This window comes from Erpetoichthys calabaricus, chromosome 7 (assembly GCF_900747795.2).
Source record: "Erpetoichthys calabaricus chromosome 7, fErpCal1.3, whole genome shotgun sequence".
Classification (NCBI taxonomy): Eukaryota; Metazoa; Chordata; class Cladistia; order Polypteriformes; family Polypteridae; genus Erpetoichthys; species Erpetoichthys calabaricus.
Genome location: NC_041400.2, coordinates 176,871,407 through 176,889,237, shown reverse-complemented (window position 1 = coordinate 176,889,237; position 17,831 = coordinate 176,871,407). Strand labels below are relative to the sequence as shown.

Genomic DNA, 17,831 nt, shown 5'->3' with positions numbered 1-17,831 from the left:
TCTTTTTTAATAATCAAAAGCATAACTTTAAAGCAACAGGGTCTAATTTGTTCATTGGACAACAAAATGAATTAAATGCATGTTTTGATTAGAGGTGATATGATAACAGTTAAAGATCTTTACTTTCTTTGAAATATATGCATAAACAGATGAGGAAACTGGCTGAAATTGTAAAAGCAAAATTACAAAAAATATATATTAAAAGTGTTACCAATTACATAAAACACTTTTACAGTAGCATCAGCACCAAATGAAAAGGTAAAAAGATTACATAAATAAAAAAATATTAATAACACTGCAAATTACTGTAAACATGTTCCAAATAGTTTTTTTAATTTGTACATCCTGTGGAAGTGATAATATCGTTCAGCATGTGTGATGTTTTATTCATGCCGGTTTATATTTAATAAAATCCTATGAATAAAAAAATTTCAAAAATGTTTAACACAACTTTCACAGTCAGCTCTGGCTCAAGTAGAATTCTGCTTAAATATATTTTCAATGAAAGAAGAACACCATCACATTAACTAATAAAAATCAAGAAACTGTAGCAAATAGCAAAAAAAATTTATTTTAATTATGGTACTGTCTTACATACTTGGCCTGTTGTTGCAGTGTAGTCAGATTCTGGTGTACAAGTTTTCTCAGTGCTTTTTCATCAGACATCATTGAAATGGATATATTTTGGACAGGAGCTCTCATTGGTACCAAAGGTAATGGCGGCTGTGAGCAATCATGCTTCTTTAGATTTGTCAGAATTCGCTCTTGTGCTACAAGTATAAGTAGATGAGATAACTTGGCTCATAAATAAGAAAGAAAACAACATTTTATGATGTGCTTATAACTGCTAAAATATTTACCAATTTGGATTTTGAAAACACAATTTGTGCCATTGATAATACTTCCTAATATTGTTTATTTCATCTTGTAAAGCATTTTGAGCTATGTTTTTATGAAAATGTACTATATAAATAAATGTTGTTGTTGTTGACTGGCATCAATCAAAAATATATCATACAATTTCATTCTCTTAATTTTTAACCTCTATTATAAAGTGCAGACTAGGTATTTTTGAAGATTTATAAACAATGCTTCCCTTTAGAAAGCAATTTCATGTGGCAAATTGATACATACCAAGACTGCGAAGAAATACCTTTGGCTTGAAAAATACCACACTTATCCTTAAACTAACATTTTTCTACCTTACAGATGCATCTGAAACACTAAAATGTTAACATTTTTGGTATTGTAGACAGCACCTACCTTTAATGAAGTTATTTGTCAATTAAAACTACAAAAAGCTGTAAAAATATAATATAAGGTACTTGCCTGCTTGAGGGTTAATAAAGTCAGTAAAGATAGAAACACTGTTATTATGAACAAATGCTGGCTCAAGGCAACCATTAGTCCAAACACTAAGAAGCTCTTTTAGTTCATGCTGTACTCTTTTGATGTCGATATATTCAATCCACAGGTCCTGAAGAAAAATAAAACCACAAAAATAAAACAAAGAAATAAAATTATAAAACAACAAAATACATTTACAGTCCACAACATATGTAAAGGTCTAATATTTATTTATGTTCAATTAAAATTACTTTTAAAAGATTATTAATATTATTATGATACATCTTAACAGAGGAGTATGCTAAATAGCAGAAAACTGTTGGCTGTTAAACTTGTACAGTGGAGGGAATTATGCTTTTGCTGATTAGTATTAAACAAACCTAACATTATTTCTACTGCAGACCAATTTATGGTTGACTGAGTTGAAGTCATTAGTACTTACCATATTGTAGGCAAGTACTTACTGTATTTACTTACAATACAGTACTAATGTTCTAGAAATTGCCAAAACAAGCCTTTTGTTTATCATGTACTTGTGGCAGTGTCTTCAGCCATAGAATGACACACTGAATAGAAGAATTGTGCAGAGGTAGCAGTCTCTTGGCTGTCTTCCTTCCTCTACTGACGCTGCAACCAATAAAATGACCATAAACTAGCAATAATTATTGAAAACAAAAAATCATTGCACTCACACAGCTACAATCTTTCAGGCACAGAATAATCATGCTATGTAGTATTTGTTTGAAATTGCACTTCACGCAGCAGGTATGTCGTTTTTGTTTCAAATTTGATCAGATGGTTCACACTTTTTTCTTCAATCAAGAAGACAACAACGCCTTGCAAAACTGTATGTGTACATTAATAAAAAGTGGAGTATATACAAGGTGGAATACCTCTGCAACAAAACTCATGGGACCATAAATATATGTCGTTATAAGAGATATTACGGGGAAAATATGTATACTATTGTGACCGGGGATGCTGGCAATTTGCCATCTCTAACGGCACATTTTGTTATGTTACAGCCTTATTCCAAAATGTATTAAATTCATTTTTTTCCTCAGAATTCTACACACAACACCACATAATGACAACGTGAAAAAAGTTTACTTGAGGTTTTTGCAAATTTATTAAAAATAAAAAAATTGAGAAAGCACACGAACATAAGTATTCACAGCCTCTGCCATGAAGCTCAAAATTGAGCTCAGGTGCATCCTGTTTCCCCTGATCATCCTTGAGATGTTTCTGCAGCTTCATTGGAGTCCACCTGTGGTAAATTCAGTTGACTGGACATGATTTGGAAAGGCACACACCAGTCTATATAAGGTCCCACAGTTGACAGTTCATGTCAGAGCACAAACCAAGCATGAAGTCAAAGGAATTGTCTGTAGACCTCCGAGACAGGATTGTCTCGAGGTACAAATCTGGGGAAGGTTACAGAAAAATTTTTGCTGCTTTGAAGGTCCCAATGAGCACAGTGGCCTCCATCAACCGTAAGTGGAAGAAGTTCAAAACCACCAGGACTCTTCCTAGAGCTGGCCGGCCATCTAAAAAGAGCGATCGGGGGAGAAGGGCCTTAGTCAGGGAGGTGACCAAGAACCCGATGGTCACTCTGTCAGAGCTCCAGAGATCCTCTGTGGAGACAGGAGAACCTTCCAGAAGGACAACCATCTCTGCAGCAATCCACCAATCAGGCCTGTATGGTAGAGTGGCCAGACAGAAGCCACTCCTTAGCAAAAAGCACATGGCAGCCCGCCTGGAGTTTGCCAAAAGGCACCTGAAGGACTCTCAGACCATGAGAAAGAAAATTCTCTGGTCTGATGAGACAAAGATTGAAATCTTTGGTGTGAATGCCAGGTGTCACATTTGGAGGAAACCAGGCACTGCTCATCACCAGGCCAATACCATCCCTACAGTGAAGCATGGTGGTGGCAGCATCATGCTGTGGGGATGTTTTTCAGCGGCAGAGACTGGGAGACTAGTCAGGATAAAAGGAAAGATGACTGCAGAAATGTACAGAGACATCCTGGATGAAAACTTGCTCCAGAGCGCTCTTGACCTCAGACTGGGGCAACGGTTCATCTTTCAGCAGGACAACAACCCTAAGCACACAGCCAAGATATCAAAGGAGTGGCTTCAGGACAACTCTGTGAATGTCCTTGAGTGACCCAGCCAGAGCCCAGACTTGAATCCAATTGAATATCTCTGGAGAGATCTTAAAATGGCTGTGCACTGACGCTTCCCATGCAACCTGATGGAGCATGAGAGGTGCTGCAAAGAGGAATGGGCGAAACTAGCCAAGGATAGGTGTGGCAAGCTTGTGGCATCATATTCAAAAATACTTGAGGCTGTAATTGCTGCCAAAGGTGCATCGACAAAGTATTGAGCAAAGGCTGTGAATACTTATGTACATGGGATTTTTAAATTTTTTTTATTTTTAATAAATTTGCAAATACCTCAAGTAAACTTTTTTCACGTTGTCATTATGGGGTGTTGTGTGTAGAATTCTGAGGAAAAAAATGTATTTAATCCATTTTGGAATAAGGCTGTAACATAACAAAATGTGGAAAAAGTGATGTTCTGTGAATACTTTCCGGATGCACTGTATATATACAGTATAAGTAAAATAAAAGTCCACACACACCTCCTAAAATGGCATGTTTTGTGTAATAATAAAATTAAACCAAGAGAAATCCGGTCAGGGCTTATTTCACCTTTACTGCAAAATTTCAATCTCTACAAAGAGGATGAAAACAAATCAAAATGTTTAGTGAATTAAGGAAAAAAGAAGATCATAACAAAAATCTGGTTGCTTTAGTGTGCACACCCCCTAAACTAATACTAATTACCTTTTTACATTTTATTACAGCACTCAGTTTTTTTGGTTAAGAGTCTATCAGTTTGGCACATCTGTACTTGCCAATTCTTGTCCACTGCTCCTTGTAAAAGTTTTCCAGTTCTGTCAAACTTTGAGGGCATCTCCTGTGTACAGCTCTCTTGAGGTCACTCCACAGATTTTCAACTGGATTAAAGTCTGTGCTCTGGCTGGGCCATTCCAGAACATTGATCCTCCTTTGATGAAGTAATTGCTTTGCTGATTTGGATGTATGCTTTTGTCATGCTGAAAGGTGAAGTTCCTCTTCATCTTCAGGATCCTTGCAGAATCATGGAAGGTTTTGTGCCAAAATAGACTGATATTTGGAGCGATTTATGATTCCATCCACCTTGACTAATGCCCTAGTTCCAGCTGAAGAAAAGCAACCCCAAAGCATGATGCTGCCTCCATCATACTTCACTGTCGGTATGGTGTGCTTTTGATGATGTGCTGTTATTTTTAAGCCAAATACACCTTTTAGAATTATGGCCAAATTTATCAACCTTGGCTTCGTCAGACTATAATACATTTGTACATGTGGCGGGAGCCTGGGTATACCTTTTTGCAAAGTTTAGCCAGGCTTCAGTGTTTTTCTTTATGAGGAAAGGCTTTCGTCTTGCTACCCTACCCCACAATCCAGACATATGAAGAATACGACTGACTGTTGTAACATGTAGGGAACAACCAGTACTTGCCAGGAAATCCTGCAGCTTCTTTAATGTTGCTGTAGGCCTGTTGGTGGTCTCTTTGACCAGTTTTCTCCTTGTCTTCTCATCAGTCTTGAGAGTCTTAGATGACTTGGTCATCAGTCTCGATTTTGGTTGAGTCATATTTTCTCCATTTGTTGATGACGGTCTTCACCATGCTCCATAGGATTTTTAATGCTTTGTACACTTTTTGTACCTTTGTCCTGAATGATACTTTTCAATTTTGAGGTTCCATTCATGTTCTAAAAGCCAACATCTTTTGGAGTTGCAACCAAGAGGATATCCGAATAATCCTACAGGAACAGCTAAACTCTCTCTAAGCTCAATCACAGGCACTTTAATTGATGTCAGGTATGTACTAATTACTATTTGAGATGAGACTTATTGTGATTGGTTGATTCTGAAAGCAGTCACATCCTTGGTTATTAAACCACTTAATTATTAAATTGGTGTGCACACTAATGCAACCAGGTTTTGTATTTTTTTTTTTTTTTTTACTAAAGTTTTTGATCTGTTTTCCCCTTCTGAATTTAGACTGCAGTTTTGAAATAAACGTGGAATAAGTTCTGACAGGATTTCTCTTTTTTTTCATTTTTTATTACACAAACTCTGCAATTTTGGCAGGGGTGTGTAGATTATTTATATCCACTGTAAATCCTTAAAGGTGGAAATTTTATTTTCAGAAAGACTTACACTTCTGCAGTAGAAATAATGTGGTTGAATTGTCCTGTGTTCTACACCCTTGTAGGGACAGCTCTGACTACAAGTTAAATACAAGTCAAAAATAGCAAACATACTTACATACATTCTTAATCTGCCAACCATTTAATTAGAAGTTAGACAACCGATTTCTATTAGCAGTATGTAATATTTTGTGTTACCTGTTTTTGCATTACTTTGGCCAACCTGTGTGCATCATACTGCTTTGGTAAGGAAGGCAAGTATACTTCCTGCCTCTGTAGGTTGTCATCTCCGAGCCAAATGGAAAACACTTGGAAAAGACTGTGGATTAAAAAAATCAAAAAGTCAAAGGGCAGCAAGAAAATTCAAGAGAACTAAATTTAGTTTAGTTATTTTCAATGTTTCAGAATAAAAATACAGGAAAAAATTATGCTAGGGATGAATCTGCTATAGATAACTTAGTTGTGAATGCAAAATGTAACTGTTAAGGTGCCTAATAATAACAATCCTACTATGGAAATTTTCACTCTATTTTAAGGTAATATTTCACATAATATACTCATATTTGATCCTTAAATATTTCCTTAGCTTATTTCAGCAAGACTGCTAATTCTCATACACCACCACAACCAACTATCAAGAACTTGTTTGAAAACATGATTTTCCATCATTATAAAACTGCAGAAAAACTGATTGCATTAAACATAAAAATAATTTATATTTCTTCTACTATCTTAAAAAAAAACTGATTAAAAACATATTTTGATGTTGTTCAACAACATGAGAGTTGATTTTAACCACAAAAAAAAAAAAAGATAAAGTATCACTTTTTGTTAATTCATTTACCATTTAAAAATAGTACAATATGTTTATTGGCTAATTAAAATTAGTTTCATTTTTAACCATTTGGAATAGCCGGATAATTACACATATCTTATAGTTTTACAATCATTTCAGATTAAAATAACATTTTTTTTTCTGGCCTTTTGGCTGAGGTAAACATTGTCTACTGCTTTTATTTAGCTTTCATTAATAAGAATCTCTGACAACCTATTTAAAGTAAAAATATACTAGGATAAAATGGTAGGTATTGTGCCCTTATGGCTAAGATACAAAATTGCTTGCTTAAAGTCAGCCCGATTTCAAAATAACAATAGAAGCATGTCACTTTTTGTTAAATAATATATAATTTGTGTCAATGTCAATTTATAGAGCACATTTAAAACAACATCAGTAATACTGTAGACAAAGTGCTTTACATTAAAACATAAAATGAACATAAATAAAATAAATAGAAATAAAGTACAATAAAACAAAGTATGACCAGCTGTGAGTTAAAGAAAAAGAAAGAAGAGACTAAGAGTATGGAAACCATCAGTATCCGTGAAGGTCACTGAAAGCTAGAAATGAGTCTTCAATCTACTTTTAAACAGCTCAGTTGAAGGTGACTCCTAAACTTAATGAGGTAAACATTTCCACAGATGAGGTGCAGCAGCTGCAAAAGCCCTGTCCCCCTTAGTTTTACACTTAGTGCAAGGGACCATAAGAGACAAGTGACCGGTAGATGTAAGCTTTCTGGATGTTGGTGTAAAACACACAATTCAGGTAAATATGCAGGGGCATACCCATGTAATGATTTAAAAACTAGCAACAAAATTTTAAAGTCCATTCTGAAACTAACAGTCAGCCAGTGTGAGGCAGCGAATATTGGAGAAACAGAATCAAACTTTCTTGCCCCAACCAAAAAACGAGCAGCAGCATTCTGAACCAACTGCAACTTGCGTATCAGGGGTTTGCTGATCCCAGAATATGAGTTGCAGTAATCAAGCCAAGAAAAGATAAAAGCATGAGTAGCTTTCTCAAGATCCCTAGGAAATAAAAAAAGGGTTGACTTTGGCTAAAAGATGAAGCTGGAAAAAGCAACTCTTGACTACACAGTTAATGTTTCTCTCAAAAGAGAGGTTACTGTCAATAATGACACCAATATTACAAACTTGAAGTTTGCAAAAGTCAGTGACAGAGCCAAAAAGTTCAAGACTAATTTGAGGTTTGGCTGAAGGACCAGCTATCAGCACTTCTGGATTATTTTGACCGAGCTCAAGAAATTGTCAGCTATCTAGGACCTTAGTTTAAAAAGACAATTGCACAGCTAATTGCAGAGTTACACACAGGAATATAAACCTGTGTATCATCAGCGTAACAGTGAAAATAAATATTAGCCTATAGGATGAAGATATATAGAAAACAAAATAGGACCCAAAATGGATCCCTGAGAAACACAACATTTAACAGGAGCAATAAACGAGAAAGAGGAAGTGAAAGACACTGAAAGTGTCTGCTGGCAAGATATGACCTGATCCAGTTAAGAGTAGCTCCTTTAAGCCCAACCAGATGGTCAAACCGCAACAGCAAGATCTGATTGTCAACAGTGTCAAAATCTGCAGAAAGGTCTAGGAGGATAAGGACTGCAGCCCCACCTGAGCCAGTAATGAAACAGATGTCATTAAATATATTTAGGAGGGCTGCCTCAATGCCATGGTAACGCTGAAGGCCAGATTGGTAGATCTCAAATAAATTGCACGGTGGCGCAGTGGTAGTGCTGCTGCCTCGCAGTTAGGAGATCCGGGTTCGCTTCCCGGGTCCTCCCTGCGTGGAGTTTGCATGTTCTCCCCATGTCTGCATGGGTTTCCTCCAGGTGTTCCGGTTTCCTCCCACAGTCCAAAGACATGCAGGTTAGGTAGATTGGCGATTGGTGGGTTGGCGCCCTGCCTGGGATTGGGATTGGCTCCAGCAGACACCCATGACCCTGTGTTTGGATTCAGCGGGTTACAAAATGGATGGATGGATAGATTTTAGCCTGAAATGGCATTGGGGAAATCTGGCGAAAATTAGCTAGCACTCCAGGATTTAATTCTGCCTTTTTCAGGCAAAGTCCTACCACCGCATACACCCTCACTAATAGAAACATTGATAATAGCTAAGAAAAATGGACCCAGAACATCAAAAGCTTCAACTAAGAGACATGATGAAATAACATCAAGAGGACTGTAAGTTTAAGTTTGTCAATAGTACTTTTTAGCTGTGAAATTAAAAAAAACATCAAAATATTTCCAGATGATGTCATGATTAACAACATTTAATGTGCGTAATGTATATCTTGACATAATGTAGTCATGTGTTATTTTTTCTTTAGTTTTAACACAATATATTTGTTATGCTAAGTTGTTTTTTTTTTTTAATAAATAAATGTAACATTTTTTACCGAACAAGTTCCTCATGCAACTGTGGAGAGGTCATATGTTCTCTTGTTGGTGTCTCTAAGTTTCTTTCCTCATCACTGTGTTCCAGGTCTCTGTGCACTTTCAGTGCTTTACTGGCTGCATGATGAAAATCAGCTACTTCTGTCAGACGATGTCTCATATCTTTCAGCAAGTTCAGATGGGCTGAGCTGTGGAAGTAACGTCTACCAATGCAACCTTTGGCTTCCAATCTGAAGTAAAAACATAATAAAAATAAAAACTAAAAGCAAGAGTTCCATTCTGAAAGCATAGAAACACATTACTAGTTTAAAGCGGAAGTTTACAATATCTGACATATGGACTAATTACAAGTAACATACAGTTAACTTAAACATTACAAATTTACTGAAAATATGAACTAAAATGTTCTGACATGCCTGTTGATTAACAAAAATAAATGTTAGAGTGCAACCAACCAGTTTTGTTAGTTTCAAATGAAGAAGAAAAAAAAAACATAATGGAACTGATACTTCATCGATTCACAGAAAATAACTTAATTTTGAACTCTTGAAACAGTTTAAGAGGAAAAAAAAATAATTCTGCACTGTTTAAAGAAGTACTCCAGCTTGAAAAACAGAAGAGTGAACAAGGCAAAGTGGTAAGAAATCACAGCGAACTCATCACTGTCTACATCTGGACAGCTTAACCTCTATAACTCACTGGATTAATAAAGTATCTATCTATCTATCTATCTATCTAGTGAGGCCTCACCTGGAGTACTGTGTACAGTTTTGGTCTCCATAATTAGAAAAAGGCACTGCACCTCTAGAAGACTGATTGCATGACTGAGAGGTATGAAGAAAGATTTAAGGAGTTGAACCTTATCAATTTAAGTAAATGGAGATTAAGAGAAGACATGTGTGAACTTGTCACTGCCATTCAGTGATGCTGAAACTGGCCTCATTAGTTATTTTTTCCCCAGACAAAAAGGAGGACCACTGTTGTAAAAGTCATTCTTTCTAGATCCTTGCTGATGGAATAGGACCAAAAGTAGATTCTTGTGCCTGAACAACTGGCTGAAATTTTTCTGTGAAAAGTATAGTCCTGGAAATGGGGACAACTAAGACCTCTTCTGGAAATGGCCCTGTTACTTCAGATATGATGACTTGCATCCTAGTAGGCAAAAGCTCCAAGATCCTTTCAGATAACAACAGCAAGGTAATAAAGCATTTCATGACTATTTACTCATATAAACGTAGCAACCAGCATATATTAAAATACAACAAATCTGCAGTAGGTTTCATAAAGAGATGCATTGGTTTATAAATATAACTAGTTACAGATGTGTAAAAAACTATAAACAGTCTGGTATAAATATAAATGATTTTGCATAACATCTTAAATATTCAAACAGCTTTGTTTGCTTTAATTTGGGTTATTTGTCCTTATCAATTTACACAATTCTATCTTTTTATGGGATAGACATATCATAAACAACATTTTAGTGACACTGATTTAATTTCATTAAAAATATTGGTTGTGGATTGATTGTTTTTGGTCATGCAACCCTGATCTCGTGATGCTCTTTATCATCACTATAAGCTTATAAAAAGATGGCACCCAAAAATATTAGACATCCCTTGGCAGATCAAAGATTTGCAGTAAAAACTAGTGGATTCAGAAAGTATTTAGACCCCTTCCTTTCTGCGTGCTTTATTGTATTGTAGATTTAATTTTGAATGGATGAAGTTACTTTTTTTGTCCATCAATCTATACCCAATAACCCATAATGACAAAGTGAAAACACATTTTCAGACAGGTATGCAAATTTATTAAAAATCAAAAAGTAAAATTTCTTATTCATTTAAGTATGCAAACCCTTAATTCAGTACTTTATAGAAGCCTCTTTGGCAGCAATTACAGCTATAAGTCTCCTTTGGTAAGTCTTGAAAAGCTTTGAGCAAAACTTTTGTAAGAAAATGTGCTACATAAATAAATATTGATATTTTTATAATGGAGAAGGGGCCTTTCTGTTGTTTCCTCCATTTACCCAGGAGGTTTTTAAGAAATTAGAAGAACAGATAGTGTTAAAAAAGAAAGACCAAAGAAGAAAACCAAATGGACCAGGGCTCTTTACTAAATCTACCAATCCAACGAGAGATCCCTGGCAGAGTTTTTCACTGATTAAGACAACTCATGTATTGTTACTCTGCAATAAATGGCAAAAGCAGCTTTTTTCACAGACACTTGCCTGTTTTAGAGTGTGCTATTATGACAATAAATTTAAAGTACAACTTAATCCTCTGATTTAACTCCAATCTACAAAAATATACCAACACTAGGTAGTAGGTCTTTTAGAAGAAACAACTGTACTTTATTTGTAGGTGTGAAGGCATTTATAAAATTGTACTTGATCGGTAAAGAAACGTTGAACTCAAGTTGACCCATGGTAGAAAATATTTAGCTTGGGTAACTGCAGGGTCACCACTGAAGAAGTGTGAAATAGATCACAGCCAAAAGTATTTCTTTGGTGGACATGGACAGAGATTTTCTATTTATTAAAAAGGTACACAAAACAGAGCAGATACCCAAATTCTGGTCCAGGCTGGCGTAAATAGAGCTGAAAAAATCTTTGCCATATCAAAGGAAGCAGTGGATGATCAGCAGGTGTTGCCAAGGCCTGGTGTGCCCAGCGATAAATCATAAGTCTTGAAAGAGATGGGACAATGGGTAGCTTCAGTCGACTCTGTGCTTTCTAGAAGATAAAAGAACAATTGAATTGGAATGTATGAAGTCCAAATATGCCAAATATACAGTTTTTGTGAAAAGTGGTAGTGATTACAAAAAATAAATATTTTAGCAAATATATTTTCAAATTGTTCAACACATTTGGGTTGCTCTAATCATCAATTTTTCCAATGTTTTTGAAAACAAGACAATAGACAAGTAAAAGGAACTCTCTTGGATATATTAATTTTATTATGATGTCTGAAACAAGACAATAGAAAAAGTTGCTTTGTTGTTCACAAAATGCAAATGATGTATAGTTCATTAAGTATTTTACTTTAAAAAAAAAAAAAAAAAAGTACAAGGAGATGAGTGGTATTGCAGTAAGTATGTATTAGGTGTACATATATGAATATTTCTTGCCAATACTAAATATTTACAAGGATGGGAGGGTGAAAATACAATTGCCTTAGTTTATGGTAAATTGATTAATTTGAAACTGAAATCATCTGCCATTCTGCTTTGCAGTTCTAATACTGCTCACCGATGTTGGATCGATACTAAAATTTTGACTTTGATATAACAGATAAGGGTTTCCCGTGGAGTCTCCCGCACATCAAAGCCCTTTAGGGTTGCTGTTTCCTTTCTGGAGACTACAGCACATCAAAGAGAGTGCTGTCCACCATGGATTCTCCAGCATGTTGGGGGTGGGGTGGATGACTTCCCTTATGAAGTTTCCTGCATGTCAACTGATTTCCCCTGAGGAGTGTACAGCATATTGAAAATTTTTAAGAACAAACAGCGGACCACAAGGTCTTTCGAAATTAACATTTACTTCTGGTAATGAAACTACTTTTTCAGTACTGGTATACTGTGCAACCTTACTGCGCACATGTTGTACTTACAGTGCTGTCTATGGTCTTAATGCATTCAGAATAGCATGGGCGATATAGAGAAGATAAAAAAGTAGCCTAGGGAAAACTATTTAGTTTACTCATCTCCTTTTAGAAGAAAGTCCAAATCTTAATTTCCTAGACCCTCAAACCTTCTGTTTTTACCACCTCAGAAATGTCTCTTAGCACTCTTACCTTCAACTACTCTGAACAGCGATAGATAGATAGATAGATAGATAGATAGATAGATAGATAGATAGATAGATAGATAGATAGATAGATAGATAGATAGATAGATAGATAGATAGATAGATAGATAGATAGATAGATATGTAAGGCACTATATAATAGATAGATAGATAGATAGATAGATAGATAGATAGATAGATAGATAGATAGATAGATAGATAGATAGATAGATAGATACTTTATTAATCCCAATGGGAAATCACTTTAGCAAAACTCTGGAGCACTGACATTCAACATAAATGTTCACTATATCAGTTGGGGCATTTCTAGTTACACAATATCCAAAAGATAACAGCAAGAAGAATTTGACAAAATTAAAGATACAGTAACTATTTGGTATATTATATATGTAGGCATGGAGCTGGACAGTTGACATCTGTGGCAGAGCAACGGGCACTAAGCAGGCTCCTGTCAATCATGGAGAATCCACTGCATCCACTAAACAGTGTCATCTCCAGACAGAGGAGCAGCTTCAGTGACAGACTGCTGTCAATGTCCTGTTCCACTGACAGACTGAGGAGATCGTTCCTCCCCAAAACTATACTACTCTTCAGTTCCACCAGGGGGGGTAAACGTTAACATTATACAAAGTTATTGTCTGTTTTACCTGCATTTTTTATTACTCTTTAATTTAATATTCTTTCCTTATCAGTATGCTGCTGCTGGAGTATGTGAATTTCCCCTTGGGATTAATAAAGTATCTATCTATCTATTAGGCATGTCTGGTTAGTAACTAGTTAGATTGTTCCAACATCTAATTCACATAGGTTTTTCAACGTTTTTAAGGAGTTTACTTAAACTACGTTACAAAGTATTCTATTTCAGATTACCACACTGCTTTGTGTGAAGAAGTGCTTTGAACATTCCATTTTAAATGCATTTCCTCGATTTCCAATAGTATTTTTAAGAACGTGCTGTATTTCACCATGAAGATATTTCACTAATAAAGATAAAATAATCCTTCTGGATTAATTTTACCAATGCCTTCGAAAATTCTAAAGATCTAAATTTAGGTCTAACATAGCTATCTTGGTTCAAGAACAAAGAGGTTCATTTCTCTTAGAAAGAGTACAACCTGCACTATAATGGAGAGATACACCGGATTCATCAACTCTTAAGCAGAGCTAAATACATACCTGTACATACATACTCCTAAATCCACTTCAGTTTGTTGTCTTTGCCTATGTCTAGAACTTTGCAAATTTAACTGTATTTGCAATGCTGTTTCCAGTTTTAAAGAATGTCTATAAAGTCTTTTTGGTTTTCTTTGCAGACCCATACAGTACTTTACCACCTGTTAAATGTTACTGTCATCTATACATTTAAGAGGTTTGCTAAATGTATTAGAATCAACAGCAAAAGAATAAGTGTTCAAACAAAAATCCTTTATAAATTATGACCTCACTCTGTGAAGATCATCCTCTTTTTGTCTGCACTCTTAATCCTAGTATGCTGGGAACAAAATCGGTCTTTATAAATTTCCTCTCTGTTTCCAATGGCTTCTAGTTAAGTTTAGAATTATAATTTGGTGAGGAATTATATTTTAGCCTTTTTGAAAGTCTAAGTAAGTTATGCCATATACTTCACCGAGAAAAAAAGCATGTGTCCTGTTCTTGTACCAGTCTGAACCTTGCACTTGCAGCTACTTCAATAAGCTGGTCATCAGTCCCAACATTTTTCTGATGCTTAATATCCACAATGAATCCAAAGAGGTAGAAATACAGTACTGTGCAAAAGTTTTAGGCAGGTGTGTAAACAAAGAATGCTTTCAGAAATATAAATAATGATTGTTTATTGTTATCAATTTACAAAATGCAAAGTGAGCGAACAAAAGAAAAATCTACATCAAATCAATATTTGGTGTTACTACCTTTTGCCTTCAAACCAGCATCAATTCTTAAAGGTACACTTGCACAAAGTCAGGGATTTTGTAGGATTCTAGTCAGGTGTATGATCAACCAATTATACCAAACAGGTGCTAATGATCATCAATGTCACACGTAGGTTAAAACACAGTCATTAACTGAAACAGAAAATGCTGTGTAGAAGGCTTAAAACTGGGTGAGGAACAGCCAAACTCTGCTACCAAGGTGAGGTTGTGGAAAACAGTTGCATGTCATGGCAAGATTGAGCACAGCAACAAGACACAAGGTAGTTATACTGCATCAGAAAGGTCTCTCCCAGACAAAGATTTCAAAGCAGACTGGGGTTTCAAGATGTGCTGTTCAAGCTCTTTTGAAGAAGCACAAAGAAATGGGTAAAGTTAAGGATCGTAGATGCAGTAGACGGCCAAGGAAACTTAGTGCAGCAGATGAAAGACACATCAAGCTTATTACCCTTTGAAATCGGAAGATGCCCAGCAGTGCCATCAGCTCATAACTGGCAGAAACCAGTGGGACCCAGGTACACCCATCTACTGTCCGGAGAGGTCTGGCCAGAAGTGGTCTTCATGGAAGAGTTGCAGTCAAAAAGCCATACCTCCGACGTAGAAACAAGGCCAAGCGACTCAAGTATGCATGAAAACATAGGAACTGGGGTGCAGAAAAATGGCAGCAGGTGCTCTGGACTGATGAGTCAAAATTTGAAATATCTGGCTGTAGCAGAAGGCAGATTGTTCGCTGAAGGGCTGGAGAGCGGTACAATAATGTGTGCCTGCAGGCAACAGTGAAGCATGGTGGAGGTTCCTTGAACGTTTGGGGCTGCATTTCTGCAAATGGAGTTGGAGATTTGGTCAGGATTAATGGTGTTCTCAATGCTGAGAAATACAGGCAGATACTTATCCATCATGTAATACCATCAGGGAGGCGTATGATTGGCCCCAAATTTATTCTGCAGCAGGACAACGACCCCAAACATACAGCGAAAGTCATTAAGAACTATCCTATCTTCAGCGTAAAGAAGAACAAGAAGTCCTGGATGTGATGGTATGGCCCCCACAGAGCCCTGATCTCAACATCATCGAGTGTGTCTGGGATTATATGAGGAGACAGAAGGATGTGAGGAAGCCAACATCCACAGAAGATCTGTGGTTAGTTCTCCAAGATATTTGGAACAACCTACCAGCCGAGTTCCTTCAAAAACTGTGTGCAAGTGTACCTAGAAGAATTGATGCTGTTTTGAAGGCAAAGGGTGGTCACACCAAATATTGATTTGATTTAGATTTCTCTTTTGTTCATTCACTGCATTTTGTTGATTGATGAAAATAAATGATTAACACTTCCTTTTTTGAAAGCATTCTTTGTTTACAGCATTTTTTTCACACCTGCCTAAAACTTTTGCACAGTACTGTATAACAGAAAATCAAGGTATCGACTTGCTTTCTGTGTTTAAAATGTGTATAGCTGTACATTGTTGTAGTGAAAGAAAAATTCAACAAAAGTTTTGCAAGAAATTCACCTTAAAATACTTTAGCAACTTTTTCAGATTCTGTGTACAGATCTGAGCTAACAGTTTGACCATATGGCATTATGTCCAAAATCAAACCCTCAAAAAAAAAAAAAAAAAAAGCAGTTGTCAAAATTTATAATCTTAAGCTTTTTCCTCTGGGGAAAATGTTGGATAATGTCATTGTATTCATGTTTCATCCACAATGATAATTTGTGACTGAAGTCTTTCAGGCGTAGCATCATAATGTAAAAAACTTATAACGTGAAATGGTACCTTAAGAGCATGATCAGGTGTTATACAGGAATTTGCTAACAATTCCTGCTCCATACAGTGACGAAGCTGGGAATCTTCTTCAAATATAGATTCCATGTTCAGAACTATCCAGGAGAACCAAACCTATGAACAAATCAGATATAAAACATAGTTACATGAAAGCGTATTCTGCTAGACACTTTTTTAGATGTGTTCCCACATAACACGCAAATCACCTATTGCAATAGCCCATGTATGTCTGTCTGCCTACACATGGACCAATTTTGTTGAAACGTGGATCACTTATTATTCAAGGAAATTTATCATGACAGTTCAATTCTCATCGAGATATCTTGAACAGTTTGCACTGTACACAGTTTAAAAAAATTCAAAACCACTGAAAAGCCCTAATCTCGCCTATCTTAAAACAGAGAAATGTTATGTGTGACTTCAGCTATGAATTAGTTTACTAGTTCAATTTTATCTTGACAGAAGTTACACCAACTTGTATACGTTCCTCTTTTCCACTTAAAATAGACACAGAAAGCGTGTGCGGGTATAAAGCTGCAGTCAGTGACTTCTTGTGTGGAGAAACCTATACATCGGTAAGTTATTTCTGCCTAAAAAATTCTTGAGTGCAAACAGAACAGATACCAGAAAGCAGAACAGATGCTTTAAGCTGTAACAGTCTAAAATGCAAGCACGGAAAAAAGAGGTTATCTAGATATAAATGTAGAGCAATGGGGCATGTAAACCACTGTGCACAGGGCAAATCAATATTTAGTTAGTATTTAACTTACATTAGACCAACATCACAGCTCCATTATCTGCAATTTATAATGATTCACTATTTTAATGACACTATAATTTACTAGGGTGACCAGATGTCCCAGTGACAGACACGGTCCCAATTTAATGCAATGTGACCCAATAAATAACTGAAGAATACCAAAAACATCCAGGTTTTAATAGGTTGCCCATCTAATAAAACATTGCTCTGCTGACACAAGCAGCCTCACAATATATTTAGAATATATTTACAAAATTCCAAGGGGCACAAAACCCTTTAAATGTAAAATATGAATAGTGATACAGTCAAAGGTATGGTGAAAGCTTCATTATGAACACATGTTGAATTTGAGCATCATTTCAATAGTGACTGAAAAAATAGAGCGCACCAACGTTTATATTTTTTCCATGCCCTGATCCTTCTCTAATGACGATGAGATAAAGCAGCCATTAAACAAATGATGATGAGCTTTATACATGAGCACACGTGTTATACATGCGTCCCAATTTGGGACTTTGAAAATCTGGATGCCCTATAATTTACCACATTCAACTGACATTCAAGATGGTCAATGGCTGTAATAAAAGGTTGCCTTTCACTTTTGTTATTCCCTAAAATTTGTCATAGCTTACTTGTTTTTGCAAGTCCCATTTCATAAAACTTAATACAGCCAGTCATCCACAA

At 36.0% G+C, this 17,831-nt stretch overlaps 1 protein-coding gene across 2 annotated transcripts in view; it reads right to left on the bottom strand.

Annotated features, from left to right (window-relative positions):
• Positions 1 to 17,831, bottom strand: part of epg5 (ectopic P-granules autophagy protein 5 homolog (C. elegans)) — a 124,358-nt gene that overhangs the window by 44,734 nt on the left and 61,793 nt on the right. For both annotated transcript variants that reach the window (XM_028805745.2, XM_051930026.1), the window contains exons 22-27: positions 16,379 to 16,501; positions 11,438 to 11,604; positions 8,873 to 9,100; positions 5,811 to 5,931; positions 1,330 to 1,477; positions 599 to 770 (exon numbers count right to left, since the gene is read on the bottom strand). In XM_028805745.2, coding sequence (XP_028661578.2) covers positions 599 to 770; positions 1,330 to 1,477; positions 5,811 to 5,931; positions 8,873 to 9,100; positions 11,438 to 11,604; positions 16,379 to 16,501 — 959 coding nt within the window. The remainder of the gene's footprint in view (positions 1 to 598; positions 771 to 1,329; positions 1,478 to 5,810; positions 5,932 to 8,872; positions 9,101 to 11,437; positions 11,605 to 16,378; positions 16,502 to 17,831) is intronic.